This window comes from Aotus nancymaae, unplaced genomic scaffold, assembly GCF_030222135.1.
Source record: "Aotus nancymaae isolate 86718 unplaced genomic scaffold, 86718_ANA_hifiasm-v0.15.2.pri h1tg000025l, whole genome shotgun sequence".
NCBI classification, from domain to species: domain Eukaryota; kingdom Metazoa; phylum Chordata; class Mammalia; order Primates; family Aotidae; genus Aotus; species Aotus nancymaae.
The window spans coordinates 28,682,324-28,706,490 of NW_026988438.1; the positions used below are offsets into that span (position 1 = coordinate 28,682,324).

At 36.0% G+C, this 24,167-nt stretch overlaps 1 protein-coding gene across 14 annotated transcripts in view; it reads left to right on the top strand.

The window, feature by feature from the left end:
• The window catches only part of PDE1C (phosphodiesterase 1C), a 613,256-nt gene that overhangs the window by 465,387 nt on the left and 123,702 nt on the right, over positions 1-24,167 (top strand). For 13 of the 14 annotated variants that reach the window (XM_064380482.1, XM_064380481.1, XM_064380483.1 and 10 more), the window contains 2 exons: positions 2,195-2,425; positions 8,292-8,369. In XM_064380482.1, the coding sequence (XP_064236552.1) occupies positions 2,195-2,425; positions 8,292-8,369 (309 nt within the window). Of the gene's footprint in view, positions 1-2,194; positions 2,426-8,291; positions 8,370-11,474; positions 11,861-24,167 lie in introns of those variants that run through there. The other variant, XM_064380489.1, reaches the window with a different exon arrangement.

The following is a 24,167-nucleotide window of genomic DNA, read 5'->3' on the forward strand; positions in this document are numbered from 1 at the left end:
CATTCCAGGGGACTTTCTGTGGTCCCGCATCATACTGAGAATGCCATCTGACCATATTCTTCTGCAAGAGCATTCTTTCACTCTGTAGTTGTACCTTTCTATAAAGGCTGAAAGATATTTTATACATTACATGCACATAATTACGTTATTTGTAAAGAGATCTTTCCTAACCTTTTCAATGTAAATAATAAATACATCCTTTTGTACAGTAGAATGTCATGAAATACTGAATGGCAAACATTTAACATTTAAATCAGTGCTTCTCAACTCTGTATGTTTAAATCACCTGGAAAACACTCAAAAATATCCTATTCTTGCCCCTCTTTCTCCAGAATCTCATTTAATTTGTTTGGAGATGAAGGTAGGGCATTTGCTTGGATGGATGAATGGATGGATGGATGGATGGATGGATCAATGAATGAAAATATATTAAGGAAGACAGGTAAGGAAATACAAAGGCAGGAAAAGCAGACTAAAACAGACGTCCTACACTTCCACAAAATGCGTGTCATAAAGCCTCGTGAACATGTGAACCTGGACCACATTTGGGCTTTGAGCTCTTTAGCAGCTAAAACAAATGGAAACATGATAAATGCGTAGTCACTCTGATATCCATTAGATTAAAAACAAATAGATTACTTATGAGAGTTAGCTTTTTTCCCAGGACCAAGGCTAACACAAAGGAAATAAATAAGACACCTGGTAATGAAGTATGGGGAATTTTAAAACACATGTAGAGAAAAATGTAATAAGGCTTTTCCCAATGGAAGTTGATGGCACAGGCTGGAAGGTCTTCGGAGTGAACTAAGTGCTACGTGGAATGAGCCTCTAGAATCTTGGGAGGATTCGGCTCTGTTAAATGGCTTCTGTGTAGGTTATTCTCTACAATGCAATGCCCACCTCGTTGCCTCCAAGGCCCTGCATAATCTGAACCCTGCTTGTCATGAACATCATCTGTTGCTAAGCCCTTGTCAAATTTACTTTAACTATACTTAGTGTTCTTTGAGCATATCAAACTCATTTTTACCTCATGGCCTTTGCATTTTCTAGTTCCTCTGGCTAAAATACTATTTTTCCAGATTATTGCATGGCCAGCTCATCATAATTTAGGACTTGGTTAAATGTCACCTTGTCAAGGAGGCCTTCTCCACCTCCTTGTCTAATGCAATCCCCTCCCCTATGCTGATTGTGTTCATATTACCCTGTTTTAGTTTTCTGCAAAGCACTTTTTACAATCTACAAGTATCTTAGTCATTTATTTACTTAATTATGATCTCTTCTCCATAAATCGACTAGCTTACTGCTGTATTCCTTGTATCTGAAACAGTGCTTGACACTCTAGCTGCTCAACAAATATGAGTTGGATGAGTGAACCAGTCTTTTCATAAATACTTAACCTATGCAATTCTGCTGTGTTTTTAAGCACAGAGCCAAGCCCTTTTGTAATCAGCTGGATTGGAAATAATGCTAGTATCGTTTCATTAAAAGGGAGGACACAGACCAGGTACCTGGCCAAACTAAAGGCTCCCTCTTATCTTGTGGATAGTTTGAAGACTGTGTTTTTTGTTCATAAGGCTCAATTATCCTCTTCCTTCTTTTAAACTCATAAACAGTGTCCTCAGTGTGTTTGTCTTCAATTGCTCTAGTGTTGGATATTTTCCCTTTTTGTTTTGTAGTCAGTTGTTTGTGTTTAAACTCTAGGTCTTACGCAAACCCATATGAAGTTTTTACTGAGGTGATGGGAAAGTTTTGTGATGTCTCTGAGACTTCATTTCCACATTTGTCAGATTCAGTCACAGTAATAGTAACTGCTGTAAGGTTGTTTTGAGGATGAAAATAAGTACCACCCAAAAATACACAGCATAACACTTGGCATAGAGAACACATTCAATAGAAGCTATTAATAATGATGATACTCATAATGCCATTACAATATTGGATTATTAATTACTATCCTTATTATTATTTTCTCCCTGCCCCATCCTCTAACTCACTGTTTTCAGAATGACATCATCATGAACCTATTTTATTGGTTTCCTAAATACATGACAATCTGATGAATTAAGCAGAAATGTACCCACACACTCAGTATTAACACCATAGATCCTCTTTGTGCATTAAAACAGGTCATTCTCCTAACAGCATGCCTTCTTTTTCTCTTTTCGGTGCCTTTCCCAACTTGCCATGGATACAGAGGAGAAGGCCAAGAAGGAAGCAGAAGAAAAGGCTCGCCTGGCTGCAGAGGAGCAGCAAAAGGAAATGGAAGCCAAAAGCCAGGCTGAAGAAGGCGCATCTGGCAAAGCTGAGAAAAAGACGTCTGGAGAAACTAAGAATGAAGTCAGTGGAACACGGGCAAACAAAAGTGACAACCCTCATGGGAAAAATTCCAAAGCTGAGAAATCGTCAGGAGAACAACAACAGAATGGTGAGCAGAATTGCGCGTGGTGAAGGGCTGTTTTTGAGGAGTTAATGGCATGATGAATGGAAACTGGCAAACAACCCCAATGATGGGGACAGCTCACAGGGTGAGGCTTTTCTGCTTATCCAGTTCCTGCTGATTCCCTAAAAACATATGATGGAATACTACTCAGCCATAAAAAGGAATGAAATAATGGCATTTGCAACAACCTGGACAGAATTGGAGACCATTATTCTAAGTAAAGTAACTCAGGAATGGAAAACCAAATATCATATGTTCTCACTCATAAGTGGGAACTAAGCTATGAGGATGTGAAGGCATAAGAATGATATAATAGACTTTGGGGACTTGGGAGGAAAGGTGGAAGAAGGATGAGGAATAAAAGACTACAAATTGGATTCAGTGTATACTGCTCAGGTGATGGGTATGCCAAAATCTCACAAATCACCACTAAAGAACTTACTTATATAACAAAACAACACCTGTTCCCCAAAAATCTATGGAAATAAAAACTTAAAAAAAAAATACGTTCATGCAAAAATTTTTAAAGAATTTATGATGTACCTGTTAATGTTTTAACAGATAGTACAGTCCCCTCCTTGCTACCCCTTCTGAGGTCTGAACCAGCTGAGAGATAGGTAAGAAAATCAGGAAGTCAATGATCAAGACATCAGCTCCACTGCAACTGGAGCTGACTTGGGAAACACAGAGGTGGTCTGCTGAGCACATGGGCTTCTTTACATGTTTGCTCTGAAACGAGTTTACCCAGCCAGACACTGTAGAGCCAGGTACAGGACTCGTATCTCACCCCAACACCCTGGCAGGCTGCTTCTAGAGTGGCAGAAAAGATGTGTGTCCTATAGAAAACATATCTCAAAACAGGCTGGAATGTGGGTGGCTGGGCCAGGCTATGCATGGTCAACCCTACCGCCTAGATAAATAATCACTCCTCTCAAAAGAGGAACATGTAAGGGGTGATGAGAGAGGCAACGTGTGTTTCTTTCCTCTGCTTTTTCTTTTAACAGAGTGGGCTAGAAATGTCCTTCCCTTTGTAAAAGCAGCAATAACAATAACCCTACCATTTTATTCAATGCTTAACATGTATCAGACATTGTACTTGAGATTCTACCTACATTACATCATGTAAAGATTCTAACAGTTCTATGAGGTAGAAACACCCATTCCCACATTGTGGGTGGGAAAATTGAGACTCAGAGAGATGAAATCACTTGTGTAAAGTCAAGCAATCATTAAGTAGAGATCTCAGGTTAAACTCTGGTCTGTGTGAGTCCCAGAGCTCTGTTCTGTAACCAGCATGTCTCTGTGATTTGGTGCCTTCAGGGAGAGGGGCAGTCAGAGAGATATGCAAGCTTAACTGCTGTTTATAAGAGGTTTACAATATACTTATTCTAGGGGTTGGCGTGCTTTTTCTATAAGGGACAGGATAGTAAATATTTTAGGCTTTGCAGGACATAAGATCTCTATTGCAACTACTCAACATTACCATTTTAAAGCAGCCACAGATAATATGCAAACAAATGAGTGAGCCTGTTTTCCAATAAAACTTTATTTATGGAAATTAAAAATTGAATTCTACATAATATCATATGTCATAGAATATTTGTCTTCTTTTAACCATTTAAAAATGTAAAAGCCATTCTTAGTTTGTAGCTCATAAAAAACCAGGCAGTAGGTCCATGTTTGACCCATGGACCATAGTTTGCCAACCCCAGGTCTAGTCAGTGGGAGCAACCAGTGAACACAGATAAGCCAAGGACATTGTGCTTGAGATTGTCACCAAGAAGGATATGAATTCTACCAGAGGAAACAAAGACCCAGAGAGGGCAGATGTGGAGATAATAATTCATTTTGAAGTTGGCTAGGGGAAAGCCTGAAAGAAACAAAACAGGAGTCTGAGTCTTCGACGAGGCTGGCTGGATTTCACAACTGTGCTTATTTCCTGAAGTAAGCAACAGTCTACCATTTCCCTTAAAAAGTAAACAGTAGATGAGAGGTGGGAAAAGAAATCAATTTAGAGCAATAATAAGAAAGGCTAATGGTGGTTCGGGACTGTATTACAGCAGCCTAATTAAAATGATTTATAGCTGCACAGAAAGTCTCTTTTGCTTCCCCCTGTTTATTGAGTAAGAGCTCACATCAGCCATTACTCTAGATACAACCCATGGGAAATTACCTAATGGGTTTTACTCAGGGAACATCATCAAACAAGCATGTGTCACTGTCCTGGCACCCTTCTTTGTGGGGTGCCCAGGATATCTTCCAAGTTAGAGCTGAAGGATGTTGGTGAGGGGGGTTGCTCAAAGTTTGGGCACCCATTGGCAGTGACATGATCCTCTAATCTTTGCTCTGTGTCAAGGTTACTTCCTCCCACAACCTTCCCAGCCCTGTTTGAGAAAAGGGACCACCATGGGCTGCTGCTGGCTAGCAACCAGCCAAGGAAGCCATCTCTGGAACTTCTAGAAGACATCCTGGTGTTGCTGCAGCGGTTGTTCAGAGCAACCCAGCAGGCTTAAAAAGCATGCCTTAGGAGTGTGGAGGTTTATTGAGGGAAGAAGGAACTAGTTTGACTACAGGGCTCAAGATCCTTGAGTCCATCTCTGGCATCCTTAAGATAGAGAAAAGCCAGTATTTGGACTGTTTCATGGGACTTATGAAGGATTTCTTTTCTTTTGGTGGTGGAGGAGGTGATGACCATATCTTCCACTTAAAATTCTCCTGTTTGGACCCTGGCCAGAGTGGACTCCCCTGCCTCTCCATTCTTCCAGCCAGTCTTGTTTTTTTTTTTTTTTTTTTTTTTTTTTTTTGTAGTTGTTGTTGTTGTTGTTTGTTTGTTTGTTTTTGAGATGGAGTCTCACTCTTCTCACCCATGCTGAAGTTCAGTGGTGCAATCTCGGCTCACTGCAACCTCCACCTCTTGGGTTCAAGTGATTTTCCTGACTCAGCCTCTTGAGTAGCTGGGATTACAAGCACCTGCCACCATGCCTGGCTAATTTTTGTATTTTTAGTAGAGACAGGGTTTTGCCATTTTGGCCAGGCTGGTCTCGAACTCCTGACCTCAGGTGATCCACCCACCTCAGCCTCCCAAAGTGCTGGGATTACAGGTGTCAGCCATGGCGCCCTGCTGCCAGTCTTTATTGGTCCATTTTCACACTGCTGATAAAGACATACCCAAGAGTGGGTCATTTATAAAGAAAAAGAGGTTAAATGGACTCACAGTTTCACTTGGCTGGGGAGGCTTTACAATCATGGTGGAAGGTGAAAGGCACTTCTTACATGACGGTGACAAGAGAGAATGAGAACCAAGCAAAAGAAGTTTCCCCTTATAAAGCCATCAGATCTCGTGAGACTTATTTACTACCACAAGAACAGTGTGGGGGAAACTGCTCCCAGGATTCAATTATCTCCCACTGGGTCTCTCCCACAACACATGGGAATTATGGGAGGTACAATTAAAGATGAGATTTTGGTGGGACATAGCCAAACCATATCACAGTCCATCCCATTTCAGAATGAGAGGGAACCTGGAGAGTTTATTGACTTCTAGCTTAGCGTAGCATTTGTCAAATTCCATTAAAAATATGTACTTTGTAGAATATCTCACAGCCCCAAATGGTCCTGAATCATCCTTAGATAATCTTTTTTTTGTAAATTCATAGGCCAAAGGCATTTAGAAATGGAAACAGTAAGCAGAAATCTGAAATCTAAGACTTGAGCTTCATAGGGAAGTTGCAAATACTATAGTTGAGAGCTTAGCAGTTTTGCTGCAAGAGGGAAATCCAGGTGCAAAGTTGGGGCAAATGTGAGTTCAGGGTTGGGTATGAAACATGAGAGTGGGTAGTCCATGCCTCTTGACATAGATGGATTGGCTCGTGTTTGTCTAACTGGCTGCAGGAACATTGACCAAAAAACTCAAACTTGAAAAACATCCTCAGTCATTTGGTGAGTAGGTTATTCATCAAATTTTACAAATTGGACATTTAGTGAATGAATCTTTGATGAAGTTGACTTCTTTCAATAATAGTACCTTTATAATGGGGCTATTATAAGATTTAATAAAATGATGCACATTCTACTCTTTCTAAAACCTGAAAGTTCAAATTATATTACCCTTCACACTTTGAACTGTAAGACTGAGAAACCTGCCCTGGCCTTTTACATAAACGTCATTGTTTCAGCTATCACACCGGCTTGTGACTAGTTATTTCCTCATACACAGACATGATATTAAGCTAAAAATGAAAGTTTCCATGGAGTGGTTTTTGGTAGAACCCCAGACTCTCTAAATCATACCTCCCTGGAGATATCATATTTGATGCTAAACTCTTCTTTGAATAGTTTGGTTAGAATACCTTTGAAGAACAAATGCTGGGTAACCAGGTGGAAGAGTAAGAAGAAATTGGAACGTAACTCTTTGCACATCTATTATACAGGAAGCATCATGTAAAGGAAGCTGAAAGCTAAAGAGGTTAGCTTTCAGCCCTAAGCCATTATGACATGTTGTCTTTGCTTGCATGCACCAAAACAGTTCTCAAAAAGCATTTAGCATACTGCCTGGCACAAATAAAGTAAGAAAGAGTAAACCCTGTCCCTCATACACATACCTTAGCGGCCCAGCTGACTCCAATTATTATTAGGATTTTTTGGCCTCAGTAAGTACCAGTATTTGAGTGAGAACATACTCTTGGTTTTATGCAGGCTAAAAAGAAAGCTTCCATTGGTAAGACTGGTAAGAAAATATTCAACACTTGAAAATAAGGGTGGGGAAAGAGGTCCCTGACCTTTTCATGTCATACTGGGATATTGTTGAACACACATGTCCTAGGATTATGAAATTATTTTAGATAGGGGTGCAGCACTATTTTACTGCAAAGAACCAGGTAGAAAATATTTCTGGCTTTGCCTGTCTCTTTGCAACTGTTGAATTCAACTGTTGCAGCATGAGAACAGCCATGGACAATATGTAAATGAATAAGTGTAGCCATGTTTCAGGAAAATTTTATTTGCCATAATCGATGGCAGGCACCATTGATCCAGGGGCCTTAATTTGCTAACTGCTACTCTTGAGGAACATGACTATGTTTAACTTTATTTACTATTTGATTCACGCCTAGGTCCTGTGAAGTTATATGCTAATTTATAGATTTTTGACTGAGAGAGAAGATAACCGCAAAGGTTATGGTTTTATTGCCCTGTAGGTTATAACCAGTTTTGTCATTAACCTAGCAAACGTGTTTCAGAAATATCTGTAAATACCCAGCTCCAGTACTTTGGAACCTTCTTACTATTCCCTCATAAGTGGGTTAAATACATATCTGACACATATTCTTTCTAAGGGTAATGTTTTGCAATTTTACAAATTACATTTTGACAAGCTCATTTGTTAAAATACCATTTATAGCTCCGTTTTAGAATAATAACAACTGTATTGAGTGATACGCCTTCTAATTTATCCAATATGCCTGTGAAGTAGGTATTAATATATCCATTTTGCAGATAAGAAAACTGAAGCACGGAGACGTTAAATAGCTATTAATTGGTAGAACTTACAGTTAGCTCCAGTTTCTCCTCACTCCACAGCCTAACAGTAAATCTTAACTGCTTCTCTTAGAAGATAAGCACATGACTTAACTACAACTCTGTTTAACAAGAACTTTCAGCCTCAATTTCTGTATCACAATCCAATTTCCAGGACCTAAGATGTGATTACAAAAGATATTTACACTCAGACACATAGACCTTCATGACTATAAAATTATGCTGCACTTTTTTTTAACCTTGACAGGTTTAAAGATGTTTATAACACCCCCCTCAGCTGTATACATATACTGTTTGTCATGTTTATTACTTTCAGGTGACTTGAAAGATGGTAAAAATAAGACAGACAAGAAGGATCACTCTAACATCGGAAATGATTCAAAGAAAACAGATGGTAAGAGTATTATTCTCATTACATTTTCCCATAAAATGTGCAACTTAATGCAAGCTTGTTAGAATCATACCCAAAATTTAAATAGTGGTTGTGGATACACTCTTATATCCTGAAAAAAAAAAAAACCTTCACTATATTTAAAGGGTACTATTATTCCTTTATTAATAATTTATAAATCTGTTGTATCGCTTCTCCTTCACCATACTTTCTCTATCACAAATGTTTTCTATACTCTTTCTTTTTCTACTTGTCATTTTTCATCTTAAACTTCATAAAAAGTTGATTGTGGACTTGCTGATCAGACAGCCAGAATGGAGTATTGTATACTGCCAATGTATTTTTAAGTCTTTGAATGGGTCTATCATGCAGCATAAATAAGAAATGTTCCATGTTTTATGTTTTCATGTTTTTTTTTAACCTTACACTAGTTCTTATTTTTGCTTAAAACAAAAGCAAAAGCAGGAATCTGTATAGTGCTACTGTTGGGAGGCAGCATACATGATTGTAGAATACAGCTTTGCCAGCAAGAACAAGTCCTAAAGGCAATGACAATGCAAAACGCAAGCATAAACAACATTCCACTTTCTAAAACCTGAAAGTTCAAATTATATTACCCTTCACGCTTAGAACTATAAGATTTAGAAACCTACCCTGGCCTTTTACATAAACGTCATTGTTTCAGCTATCACACAGGCTCATGACTAGTTATTCCCTCATACACAGATATGATAGTAAGCTAAAAAGGAAAGATTCCATGGAGTGATTTTTGATTGAATCCCAGACACTCTAAATCATACCTCCCTGGAGACATCATATTTGATGCTAAAGTCTTTGAATAGTTTGATTAGAATACCTTTGAAGAACAAATGCTGGGTAACCAGGTGGAAGAGTAAGAAGAAATTGGAAAGTAAGTCTTTGCACATCTGTTATAAAGGAAGCAGCCGCCTTAACTTTCAGCCCTAAGCCATTATGACATGCTGCCTTTGCTTGCATGCGTGAAAACAGTTCTCAAACTTTTTCTAAAAAGACAATGCAAATAATTAACTCCAGGTGTCTTACTACATAATGTGTTCCTGGGGAACACATACCTGCAATTTTTTTTAACCAGTGTGCTTATGCAAATTGAAATCGCTTACCTAATGAGTGTATCCTTCTTGAATAATTGTGACTAAGAAGTAAATAACACAGAATAAAGTAGAATTCAAAATGACAGTCTCTGAGCCAGACTTTATTATAGGTAAGGTTTGTTTAAATACCAGAGGCTCTTTGCCAGCCATCAATACCAAATTAAGGCAACCAAAGCCAGAAAATGTGCAGTGGAGTAATGATGTCAACTTCAAACCCAGAACCCAGACAATTTCTCCATCCTGTATCCAACTATTGGTCCACAGCTTCCTGTTAAATTTCTATAGCATAAAAGCCCAGAATAAATCAAGTCCAAAATTTTTCATATGAGATTTTGAATCTTGTTGCATTTATATATTATGGTACAAACAGCTGCTCTAATGATGTCATGTGGGCATTGTGGATTACATTTTATCACCTTCATAAAGCTGTCTTTATCTGTGCCCTTTTTAACTGAATCATTCCCAAGTATTGAAAAGAGTTAAACAGGTTTTTTGGGAGAAAAGTGATAAAATAGATTTTATGTTCTATTGTGCAAATAAGTAAAGTTTGATTGTTTAATGAGCAGGATTCTTGATCTCATGAGGCAGTAAGCAGACTGCAATAAATTAAAGAGACATTTTTAAATGTCTATGTCTGTTTCCCTCCATAGCCTGTTCTTCTACTGCCTCAAGTAGGTCCTAGTGTGTCTGTGTACTTGCAAGTTTGCATACAAACATAGTCATGAACAACTTTGCATTTTGCATTTATCGATGAACTAATATAACATCATCACTGCTTCGGTATCAACAGAACTGAGAGCACTGAGCTTCAGTGACTTGCACTATTTTAGTCCAAAACCTTTAACAGGACTGAAATGAATTCTTCGTGGCAGGAAGTGGGAAACAATTTGATGAGTCCCACCTACCCTTTCCTTTTTGGTCATTAAAGCTCTCTACTTCAGAAAAATTTGAAAAGGGAATGTGTAGATCAGTAGATATATTGATTGCTTTTAAAACTATGTAGAAACAACCAGATAAATTTTGAACATTTCTTTTTGGATCCTATTATGTCTGATAATGAGGGGGAGTCAATTTAACAATTTTTAATGCCCCTTCCCCCAGACCAATCCCTGAGAACCATTGGTGACTAGTTCTCTTTAATATTTGAGAGGGAGTATCTGGATATAATTCATGCCCAGTTTGAACATTCAGAGAGAAACTCAGTGGAAACTGGATCACAGTTGGTTATTCCCAAACTCCCATGAACCAGGGCATGCACAGGGGGAAGCCGTGTGTGCTGAAAGGGTAAATTACATCCTGGCATGATGAACACATTGCAGCTGTACATTATTTCTGTAAGCCTACTGAAGTACTGTTTAGTACCTTGCAGCAGCAATTTTCTAACTGACTTCAAAGAATGGATGTCCTTTGAAAGTACCTTACTTAACCCTAGGGAGAAATGTATTGACATAAAAAGGTCTAGGTCAGTGAGCCAAGATTCTAATCATGCTTAAACTTTTCCATTGGCATTGGAAGACTTGTGGGGTGCCACACAAATGCGTTAATTTTGGTGCATTTTTAGCCATGTTTATAATAGCATAGCCTCATGGACCTGCCATAATTTTTTATAGTTACCCAGAAATACATACTTGCCCTTAATTTTACTTAACCACATTAACAGAGAAATAAGAGAGCTATCTTTTGTGCCTCTCAAACAACTGATTATGATTAGGCCCTGTGTGGTTATTAGCCAAGTCTTATAGAGGAAATTCAGCAGGAGTTTCTCTTTTATTGAATATTCTGGGAACTGGAATATTTATCGATGATCTCATGAAACTGAAAAGTGAGTTGTGAAGAGTGGAAAGGGTAGGCAAAAGACAGTCTATGAATGTCTGCTTTTGCAAAGAGAAGTAACAAGAATTGAATTTACCCCCCCCCCACCTGAAATAGCCCAAAATCCCAGACAACATATGTGAAAGAGTGCTTTTTATGATACCAGACAGACATCAGGAAATGGAGAACAGTGATCGTTGCGAGACATGGAATAAATGAAGTGAGCCCTACAATTGCCTCAGCTTACTGCCTTGAAAGGACTTCCAGGCAGCACAGAGAGGAGTGACATAGGCACATCTCAGTGACTTTCTGAGTTGAGAAGTTGGATAAAAATCCAGGAATACCAAGATTGCTCTAGTTAATGGAATAAAACGGTGGAGAGAAGAGGGTTACAGAGAGACAAACTCCAGAGATCTGAAGAGCATAAGAGTACAGGAGTATTCCCTTATTGGCAGTTTCACTTTCGGTTGTTTCAATTACCCATAGCCAACTGTGGTCTGAAAATATTAAGTGGAAAATTCCAGAAATAAACTATAAGTTTTAAGTTGCACACCATTCTGAGAATGTGATGAAATCTCATGCCATCCTGCTTGTATTAGTTCGTTCTCATGCTGCTAATAAAGACATACCTAAAACTGGGTAATTTATAAAGGAAAGAGTTTAATGGACTCACAGTTCCACATGGTTGAAGAGGACTCACAGTCATGGTGGAGGCCAAAGAAAGGGCAAAGGAACGTCTTACATGGCAGCAGATAAGAGAGTGTATGCAGGGGAACTGCCCTTTATAAAATCATCAGATCTCATGAGACTTATTTACTATCATGAGAAAAACTCACCCCCATAATTCAATTACCTCCCACCGAGTCCCTCCCATGACATTTGGGGGTTATGGGAGCTATGATTCAAGATGAGATTTGGGTAGGGACACAGCCAAATCATATCTCTGCTCTATCCCACCTAGGATGTGAATCATCTCTTTGTCCAGCATTATCCACACGGTACTGGATGTACTTGCTACCTGCCTGTCACTTAATACCTGTCTTGTTTAACAGATTGACTGTTGAAGTATCACAGTGCTTGCAATTAAGTAACCTTTATGTTATTTAGCAACGGCTCCAAAGCATAAATATTTAGATATGCCAAAGAGCAGTCACTAAGTATTTCTTTTAAGTAAAAAGATGAAAGTTCTTGACTTAATAAGGAAAGAAAAAAAAATTTATGCTGAGGCTGCTAAAGATATATGCTAAGAATGAAATCTTCTATCAATGAAATTGTGAAGAAGAAAAAAGAAATATGTGTATAATACATATAGAGCTCAGTACTATCTGAGGTTTTAGGCATGCATTGGGAGTCTTAGAAAATATCCTGTGGGTAAAGGGAAACTACTATACCGAGCAACCCATGCAATGAGGAAACTGCTTGAGGCCAGAACAGAACCATCTAAGAGGATTAGAGAGAATAGTACTGATGTTCACACAAGGCAGGGAAAAGTGCCTGTTCCCACTAGCCAGATTTAAATATCTCATTATTTAAAGAAAATTAGGTAAAAGACTCATACTTATCTTACTTTAGTCATGGGGAATAATTAGCATATAATTAGCCTATATGCTACTCTGATTCTATCTACCAATCTTAAAAGCAAGACATAAAAGGGATCAAAGTGTTTCCAAGTAATTTAACTGCATCCCAGAATAAAGCTCAAGGATATACATAGGAGTACAAAAATATCCAGCACCCAACAAGGTAAAATTCACAATGTTTGGCATTCAATAAAAAATTACCAGGCATGCAAAGCAGCAAGAAAACACTACCCACAATAAAGAAAAAGCCCAACCAATTGAAACCAACCCAGAACTGAAACAGATGTTAGAATTAGCAGACAAATACATAAAAGCAGTTCCTATAACTGTAGCCCATATGTTCAGAAGTTAAGTAGAGACATGGAAGATTTATTTTAAAAAGTCTAAAATCAAGCTTCTAAATATGAAAACTATAATATCTGATATGAAAAATACAATCAATGGTATTAACAAAATAACATAGATGAGATGAATGGTAAATACACTGAATGGAATTAGATTTTGGAGTGAAAAACAGTAGCAAAATGATAGCAATAGAAACTACCCAAAAAGAAACAGAAAAAAAAGTATGAAAACAGAATTTTAGGACACCTTCAAGTAGCCTGATAAATGTGTACTTGGAATCGCCAGGTAGAGGAGAGAGAGAGCCGGAAAGAAAAATATTTGAAAAGTGTCTATAATTTTGCCAGATGATGAAAACTATAAATCTACAGATTCAAGAAGCTCAATACATCTCAAGCACAGGGAATATAAGGAAAATTACACAAAAGCATACTATAATCTGATTGTTCAAAGCCAGTGATGAAGAGACAAATTTAAAAACTGCCAGAGAAAAATTACACATATATACAGATAAACAAACATAAGGATGACAGTAGATTTCTTGGGAAGAATGATGCAAATGAGAAGACAACAGAGCTAAATTTTTAAATTAATGAAAGGAAAAAAATTCAACAAAGAATTCTGTACCTAGCAAAAATATTTTTCAGAAACCAAAATGTAATTAAGATGTTTCCATCAGATACACAAAAACTGAATGAATTCATCACCAGTAGACCCACCATGCAAGAAATTTTAAGGAAAGACAGAAGGGTAATTATGCCATATGAAATATGGATCTTTACAAAAGAATGAAGAGCATTAAAAATGACAACTATATGGATAAATATATATGATTTTTCTTATTTATCTCAATGATAATTGACCAGGTGAACAAAATAATATAAATGTACTTTTTAATTTATAGCATATACAAAAATGAAATGTATGACTACAGTAGCATAAAGTCTAGTAGGGGAGAAATGGGATATCTATTGTAAGGTTCAGTATTACACATGAGGTGTTATAAAATGATTTGAAGATAGATAAAGATAAATTAAGAGCATATATATTATGAACTCTAAAGCAATCACTAAAATAACAAAAAGATATGTAGCTGATTCACCAACAACAGATAAAATGGAATCATAAAATAATCCAAAACAGGGTAAAACAATTAAGGGAACAAAGAGCAGGTGAGACAAATAGAAAACAAATAGGAAGATCATAGACTTAAAGCAAATCCGTTTTCACATTAAATATAAATGGCTTAAATGTCTTAATTAAAAGGCAGAGATTATGAGATTGTAATATTCAAATATATTATGCCTTTATATAAAAAATCATCAATATAAAATTCCTGACTTCACCAATAAGAAATATATTAATGCAACAAAATTATACTTATACCATATAAACATACACAAATAAAAACAAAATCCTAAAAGGACACAAATAGCACAAAATAAAAGGTTGGAAATCAGTATACTGTCTTAACACTAATCAAAAGAAAGCTGTATTATTATCTGACAAAGTAGATATCAGAACAAAGACAGGAATAAAGAAGTTTCAGTAATAAAGAAGTTCATTTTATAATGATAATGTCCATTTATCAAGAGAATATAATTATTCTTTACATTTATGCACTGAAATACTTGAAGCAAACTGCAAAAGTATTTTTAATTCACAGTTTATTTGGAGACATTAATATCTCTTTCTCAATAATTAATAGACTAAGTAGATATGAAAATCAGCAAGGAAACAAAGACTTGTACAACACTATCAATCAACTTGACATAATTGGCATTCCTAGATCACCCAAACATAGAAGAATACACATCCTTTTCAAGTGCATACAGACTATTTAGAAAGATAGATTATATTCTGGGAGAATAAATTAGTTCTAATAAATACAAAAGGATTCAAGGCAAACAAATATGTTCACAGACCACAATAGAGTTAAATAGAAAGTATGTTTGCATTATGTTGTTATTCTTTTAATATATTAAAGATGTGTAATAATGTTATCGCTCTCATTTTTTATATGTGTAGTTTGTATTTTCTCTGTTTTTTCCCCAATCAGTATGGCTATAGATTAATACATTTTATTAATCATCACCATTAATATTTTCTATTGTTTTTCTGTCTTTTATTTTATTAATGTCAACCTTTATTATTTACTTTTTTCTGCTTACTGTTGTGTTTATTTTGTCTTATTCTTCTAGTTTCTTCAGGTGAAAGTTACAGTTACTGATTTGAGATTTTTTTTCCTCTTTTAATATAGGAATTTAGTGGTATACATTTTCTTAAGTACTGCTTTAGCATCATGACCCAAACTTTGATATGCTTCATTTTCATTCACATTCAGCTCAAAATACTTTCTGATTTCCACTTAGTATCTACATTAACCTAAGGGTTATTTAGAATTATAATGTTTAATTTCCAAATATTTGGGAATTTTCCAGAGACAGGTAACATATAAATTCTTCCCATGTTGATCTATAGGTTCAATACAATCTCAATTAAAATCATAGACTGCTTCTTTTTGGTAGAAATTGACAAGCTGATTCTAAAATTCATGTGGAAATACAAAGCATCCAGAATAGACAAAGTATCTTTGAAAAAGGAAAAAGCTGGAGGACTGCACAGAAGCTTTGATTACAAGACTTATTATAAAGCTACAGTAATTAAGGCAGTATGGTATTAACATCAACACAAACTAGTCCAAAAATAGATCTACATGTGTATAGACAATTTATTTTTGATAAAGGGCAAAGAAAATTCCAAGGGAAAATGATAGTCATCAACACATGATGATGAAATGCTTGAATATCTGTATGTAAAATAATGAATTTCTAACTATACGTAATATACAAGCATCTCAAAATTTATTATAAACATAAATGAAAATGTAAAATTATCAATTTCTAGTTAAGAAAATATAAGAGAAACACTTTTAGATTTTGGGTTAAGCAAAGATTTATTAGGCATGACCCCAAAAGTACAAACCATAAACAACAAATTGATAAATTATACTTTATCAAAATTAAAACTTCTTTTCTTTGAAAGCTTCTATTAGGAGAATAAAAAGACAATTCGGTCTGGGAGGATATTTGCAAAATATCCTGTTAAATAACTGATAACCATTAAATACAAATACTCAATATTAAATAATAAGAAAACAAACAATCCAATTAAAAACATACAAAAAATTCAAACAAACATTTCACTAGAGAAGATATCCAACTAGCAAATAAGCACATTAAAAGATCCTTGACATCATTAGGGATGTGGAAATTAAAAGCGAAATTTAAAACCATATTAAGATAAAATAAAGCTTGTATGAGGGGATATGTATATTACATCCACATAATAATTTCTTAGCTCCACATTTCACTGTGGCTGTCAGGACACAGCTTTGTCAGTTTGTTTTCTCAGTGACGAAATTGTATTTCTTACAGCCATTCTTACTGAATATTTCTCAAGATACTCATGTTCTCCCCTTTAGGATCTCAGTACAGAAAAAAATGGAGGAAGCAGTGTAGTCAGCATTCTTGTTAGTTTGCATAGAACAACTTAAGTGATCAAAAAGGTTGTTGTGTACATTATAGGAATTTGCCTTTAATCAATCTAAAGTATATAATTCTTCACAAGGCTGTTGTCTCATGATCTTGACTTGCTACATGGCTCACAGAGGTCACCTGAAGAAATATATGTATTTTTCCTGTTGTTGTTGTTTTTTAAATTTTTAAAAAAATAGATGATTCCTAACAAGTTAGTTTGGAATGAGTACAAAAATAAATTTGGAGTGGATGACTCTGAGCTTTTTAGATTCTTTTGTTCTGTTTGAATTGATTTGCCAAGCCATTAATAAAAACAGTACAAGGATACAACTTTACACTTGAGTTGTACTTAATGTTCATCATGTTGACATTTTGAAAAATGTTTGTTAGTTGCCTATAGGTGGGGCATCATGACCTGCTCTGCATGAAGCTGGTAGTGAAAGATAGATAGGACCTGTGCAGAAGTGGAGGTGTACCCTGCTCTGCAGATCTGAGGAGAAAACAGTCAAACAGCAGGCTGTGAGTAGGACTGAGACACATGTATGTCTTTATTAGACATTGTTTCTGTCTTAGGTTCATTTCCAGAGGTTTGAGAAACAATACTTTGTCGCATGACCATTAATCAGGAGGTGTACATTCACTGGTTATACAGACCCTGAGGCCATCATCCGTTTTCTTATTGGCGTCAACACCTGTGTTCCAGTTTTCTCATCTGAAGGCATCATACTCATATAAGTCTTTCTTCCAAAAAAATGTCCCCATGCTACTTAGGACAATAGTTTTAGACTGTCTTTATATGCCAGAATAAAGAACCAACCTATTTTAGACACCTTAAAACCTTCTTTCTAGTTGCTGTTTCATTTTATCACCTTAGTTTTCCAATCTCTGCTCTTTCTTCCTGCAGGGCTTTGTTTTATCACTTGTAGTTGACACTGGCTATGCATTAGTCCATGCAGAGCCATAGCAACACTTGAACACACTTACTCGTCTTCAGCACACTCATAGTTGAATTAATCTTATACCCCTATATGTAGAAGACGTTATGGAGAATTTTGTATTCTTTTAATATTTTTCCTAATTTCTGAAAGAGCCATTTGTTTCTAAGGAACTGTTGATATGATTTTTGACCAAATTCTAATGGATTTATCATTCTTAGAGGATGGTGGCCTTAGTGACCATTTTTGTTCAAACTTGTAGCCTAGTTTATGTTGTGTAACTACGCATAAGACAATTTAGTAATAGAGGAGGTTTGGCATTTTGAGAATTCCTGACATAGGACTTTTTAGTGAAATCTATTTTGCCATTCATCATTTTGTTCTTTATATAAGAATGGTCTCATTTGGAAAACACAAAATTCCTTCATCTGGGAGTTTAGGGGTATGTGATGATTAGAAAGAGAGGCTTGCTGATTAGCCAGCAGATTAACTCTCCACAGTGGCAGAACAAAGAATTCCATATTGACAGTAAAGGAAGAGTCGATTATGCTGGAGAGTATTTGTTGTCACTGAAAGGAATTCTTGTGACCAATGCATAGTTTTGACTGACAGTTTACTGATGTGCAATGTGAAATACATACTCCACATACCTTGGAATGCTCTTGTCAACTGGCCAGTTGGTGGTTTCTTCTTCCTGAAAAAAAACCTACTTGGAAAGTCAAATTGTATTAGAAGATTGCTTGGTGAATTGAACATGTAAGGGGACTTAGTTGATGAATTGTGATCTTAAGGTAGAATATCTTGAAATCTGTTTCTATCATTGGGATGGACCTGCCAAGAAGAGTGGATATGGGTCATCTTGCATGTCCTGTATCCTGGCAGTGCAAGAGGCACCTCTTTATGGCACCCCTTTTCTTGTCTGTTTTTCAGACACACATTAATTCAGCCATCAAATGTGTTAGTATCATGGAGTAGATTATTATTCTTGTTCACTTTCAGTCGTCCTTGATTGCTTTTCTGGGCTTTAATCTTGATGAGACTTCATTGTCTTTAAGGTAGGTGTTCTTGATTTATTTCTCATTATTTTTGTTCACTTTAGACTACTAGATTTTTACTGGCTCTATACCACTCTGAAGGTGTGCCCAGATCATGTGATGTGTAAAATAGGCCAAGGAATGTGAACTGGGAAGACAAGCTGTTACCCTATCCTTTTCTCTCATACCCAAGACAGTATTGCCATAACAATAACTTTGAATCTCTTCCACTTACCTTTAAAATTAAACCTTTATAACTTCAGTGCTTAACTGTTTTTAGTAATGAATTATTTGTAATATACTTCATTATTGGTCATGCCACTGACGTCAAATCTGCTAATTTCAGTCAGTTTCTACATATAGCTAATCCCGTCCTTTGAGTTTTAAACTTGTTTCTATCTCAGAGGATAATATTTCTTAGCTCTGGGAAGGTATCCCACTGCAGCCTTGTATGTATTGACAAAAAGTAGACATTATATTTAATAAAGGAATTGCTTTCAAGGTGAGAATTCAACATCCTTGTAGGTTATTTTTCATGAGTATAGAGGGACCAAACATCTGGAGTACTTTGGGTCCCAATTAAGTCATCATAAGAACACAAGTTCTGACTAATATCCCATATCCTTTAGCCATTTGTCTATGAAAACGCCTATGACCTATTTACTTAACATAGTTATGTCATGTGGAACATCAATAGTAAAGAAATGCTGTGGTTTAACATGTGTTTTCTAAAGCATTTAAAACCTAATTTTCTCAAATAGTTTGACAAGTATCTAAACTCTGCACTCCAATGTCCCTGTCCAAGGAAAACAACAAAAAGCCAATAAACGGAGGAGAGAATTGTAATATTATTTTTAGGTGTCTGTTATTCTCATGCATCTGGTTAAAACTTCACTAATTAAACTCTAGAAGGTATTTTGGATTAAACATTTTGATTTAGATACTTCACTGTCATTTTCTGCTTAATTTTGGAAGTTGTGCTGTAGGTTGACCCAACAACAAGAGTTATTGTGAATTCGGTGATGCTTAAACCCAACATAATTGAGTTTTTAAATGTATTTGGGGGAACTCTATTAACCAATCCATAATATGTGAGTGAGAAATGGCCAAATGGGGTTAACCAGAAAAAACTCCTTGTTCCTTTTCTGCTATGGACTTCTGCTCTTGGGAGCATGGAAGTACAAAGCCTATTACTTACTCATGGTTCTAATATTTCATCTGAGTCATAGTGAATCAGAACAGTTAGCTCTTTTGGTTATAAATATAACATTTCAAATCAATGCATTTTTTTATATACTTTTAGGTTCATTGAATGTCCTTGTGCTTTTCAAGGAGGGTATATAATGATGAATTATGGTGAATTATAAAGGAACAAGATGGCATGTGACTACCATGGTACTCTTGTAGATTTTCATGTCTTGAAATTCATGTTTATAGTATCAAAATAGCAACTGAAATTATATACATACATATGTACACACATATATGTACACACATAGATATATTTGAAACATGATATATGCATCATATATATGATATAGGTAATATAGATGATATATTTGATATATATATCTGATATATGATGCATATATGACATATATATGATATTAATATATATCATATATGATATACTATATTACATATATCACAAATCACATATACATATATACATACATATGTATATTATATATAATATATGAAATTGATGGGTTTAAATAAACTAAATTGTGTTATACTAAGGGAAACTTCTATCAATTCATGTTTTTTATATAGGTGTTTAGATCCCAGTCTCTTACCAAATAACTACATAGTAGAAATGTCAAATGAAAGTATGTTATGGACTCTTTGTTAATAATAAAATTAATCTTTTTACACAACTTTTTTCTTGCAATTATTGCTACATAAGCTTTCATTGTTTCACTCTGTCTTCTAGACACTATTAAGGTACCATTGTATTTTTAAAGGAATCTGGTTTGACAGAGGGAATTAAAATTTCGTAGCTACTGGGGAAAGTATGATTTTTCTTTTTTCCTTAATACCGATGTTCAGGATGTTTAAAATAAAACTTAGTAATCATGAAATAAACATTTTCTCCTAGAAAAATGATATTTTGTCAGATTCTATGCAAGGGACTGGAGAAACACAAGTAACAATACATTTGCCGAAAGAAACTCTGTTAACATTGCTGGCCGGGCGCAGTGGCTCATGCCTATAATCCCAGCGCTTTGGGAGGCCAAGACGGGTGGATCACGAGGTCAAGAGATCGAGACCATCCTGGTCAACAAGGTGAAACCCCGTCTCTACTAAAAAATACAAAAAATTAGCTGGGCATGGTGGCGCACGCCTGTAGTCCCAGCTACTCGGGAGGCTGAGGCAGGAGAATTGCTTGAACCCAGGAGGCGGAGGTTGCGGTGAACCGAGATCGTGCCACTGCACTCCAGCCGGGGTAACAAGAGTGAAACTCCGTCTCAAAAAAAAAAAAAAAAAAACTCTGTTAACATTATAAAAATTATTTAAAATAACAACTACCTTTGAAGTAAGTATGTTCCAAAGGCAGAACCTAACATTAGCTACGTTGGGAATGCCATTTCTTGTCTAGACACCCACATGTTTAAAAAAAGCTATTAAAATGCAATATTCAGCACAAGTATTCAAGCTTCCCCCGCTTTGCACTTTTTCTTAGCGTTCTCCACTAAAGGGCACTCTGCTTTCCAAGTGAGGACGTCTACATTTCATAAGTATTTTCCCTCTGCGATGTATGCTATTTTTATTCTGTGCCCTGGAGTCCTACTGAAAACATGAGAAAATATTTGTTTGTTTTTTCCACTCATTTGGAATCTTTTCTGCTTTTCCTGAACTAAGAGTAGCCAGAATGTTTCAGGTCTAAAATCCAAGCCTCACTTAGTTGCTCTGAAGACCTTTTTTTTATGGTCCTTGGCATCTTCTTGACTTCACAGATTCAAAGACTGATCAGAAACAAAACTCTTTTGTGCAGACAAGTGTGCTTAACTCAACCCTCTCCTGCACCTATGTGAATCAGGGATGTTGACTTACCATCAGAGGAATTGGAGTTAATGATGCCTGACTTTTACTTGTCTGCTAAAAATGGGCCAGGCCCTGGGGGCATTTAGAGAGTTCAATGTTTTAATCATTTCCTTTGTGTTAATGTATTACATTCTTAAAACAGAGCGTGATAGCAGTAAGATACCTTGGGCAGTGTAGGACAGAACAGAGACAGTTGTTCACATATTTTATGCTGGAAAGAACATGCTAAATAAAAGAAGAGAGAAAGCAACAATGGTAAAAAGGAAGAGTTTAACATCATTGTCATTTTCAGTGGCAGCACAGATACAATGGTGCAAAAGGAAAGACAAAGAGGGAAAGGGTTGGACCTGAGAACTATTAGGTTGCTGCAAAAGTAAATATGGTTTTTGCCATTGAAAGTAATGGTAAAGACCGCAATTACTTTTGCACTAACCTAACCATTCTTTGTACGGTTTTTATTCTGTGTGTTTGGATCAAATGGGTAAATTTTAGGAGATAATGGCCTAGGCAAGGTTTTAAGAAGTTACATTCCCACAAATGTCATCTATCTAGTCTATCTACCTATCTATCTATCAATCAATCAATTAATCATCTGGTTTATCTATCTATGTGTCTGTCTGTCTATTTTATTTTTCTGTGCTGGAATAATACATGATGAGAGGATTTTGTCTTAGCAGTGCTGTAGCATGGATATTATTTGTAGTGAAAATTAATTTTGAATAATCCTATTGTAATATGCTCTATTGTTTAGGGCAAGGATAAAGCAGGCACACATTGAAAATAGCCCTTTAAAATAGCTGTCATATATATATTTGTGAGCTAGGATAATGAAATGCATACCTGGATAAAGCCTAACAGATAGCTCTAAAATTATGTTTTTTCTTAGTGTTTTCTTATTATTAAAAAACAAAACCAGGACCTATTAATATGCCCAATAGAAATCTTACAGCACATTTGAAATTGGTTTTGGTTTCCCTACACATATTCTTCATTTTGTTTTCTGTTTAGAGTTTTGTAATTTGTCAGGTGTGTGCTGTTTGACTTTGCTGTTTTTGTAGAAAGTTGGCTCCAAGCAGAGGCAGCTATGATATAGAGTTACTAGGACCTGAAAATCTGATTTTTGAATTCCAGCTCTCTCTTCAGTCAAGTCAGCTTAACTTTTTTGAGTTTAGGCGATAGTTGAATCAGGCTGTAGAAAAAAATCAAATCCAAGAAAAATGGAAGAGAAATGCGTTTAAAATGATTTTTAAGCCCGGTGACAAATTCTGATGAGGGCTGCCTCATTGACACTCTATTTGTGATCCAGAAATAAACATTATAATGAATAAACACATTTTTAGAACCAAGTCATGTTAACTTGGACTTTAATCTTCTTCTAGAACCATTTAGCTTTAAATCACATGGTTTCAAGGCCTACATCCAGCATCTGGACGTACCTGTGGGAGCAGCGTGGTACCATACAGTAAACTTCTCATTTTTCTAAATGAAGTTGCTGAAACATGATTATTTGCTTTCATAGAGTAAATACATTTCTGTGAATTCATATACTGTGTATTTGCACTTCAGGATTTAAAGTCCTCACAGCTTTACTATGTGAGATATAAAAAGTCTTGGGTCGAGGGGCAGGCACTTAAATATTTTCCTGAATTATTCCAAGATTTGGCAAGAGAGTTTCCATTTTAATTCATCAGTCACTCTTAAAAGAGTGGGTGGATTTAACTACTTTTTGTGGCCTTCAAAAAGCCATGCATCTCATTTACTCAGAGTGGCCTTTTAACACTTTGTCTTCAGGGTCCTCATTTTCATATACTTTGTAGTCTTGCAGATGCTTACTCAATTTCAGTTTATATTGAAAACAAATACATAAAACCAAACCCAATGAAAGATAGAATGTAGAGTGAAAAGGGGACCAGCCTCATTTACAGACCGTATCAAAGTTGCCTGAAAAGCAGGTGGTCCTTCTCTGGGAGATTTGTTCCATAGAAAGCCATCCATAATTGGCCACCTTCATAGGGAATATAAATATTTTGACATACCATACCTTACTATTGAATAAAATATGTAATTAATGTGTTTATTATTTTCTTTTTAATTTTTCTTCCATGTTGTGAAAGTGAAAATTAGAAAATGGGTGGAGGGAAATCTTCTACTCATCAACACACCTTATCAGTCCTATCCTCCTCATGCTTATTCCATTCTCTTCTTTTTCATTAACAAAAAATTTATTGAGCATATGTTATGTGTTAGGCATTGCACTACATGCAAGGAGTGTTAAAAATGATAAATGAGATATTTTCCCTACTCTCAAGGAGTCAGCAGTCTGGGTTGGAGCATTATTTTGCAGATAGCTGACATAGGCACCATAAGGTATTTCTTAAATGCCT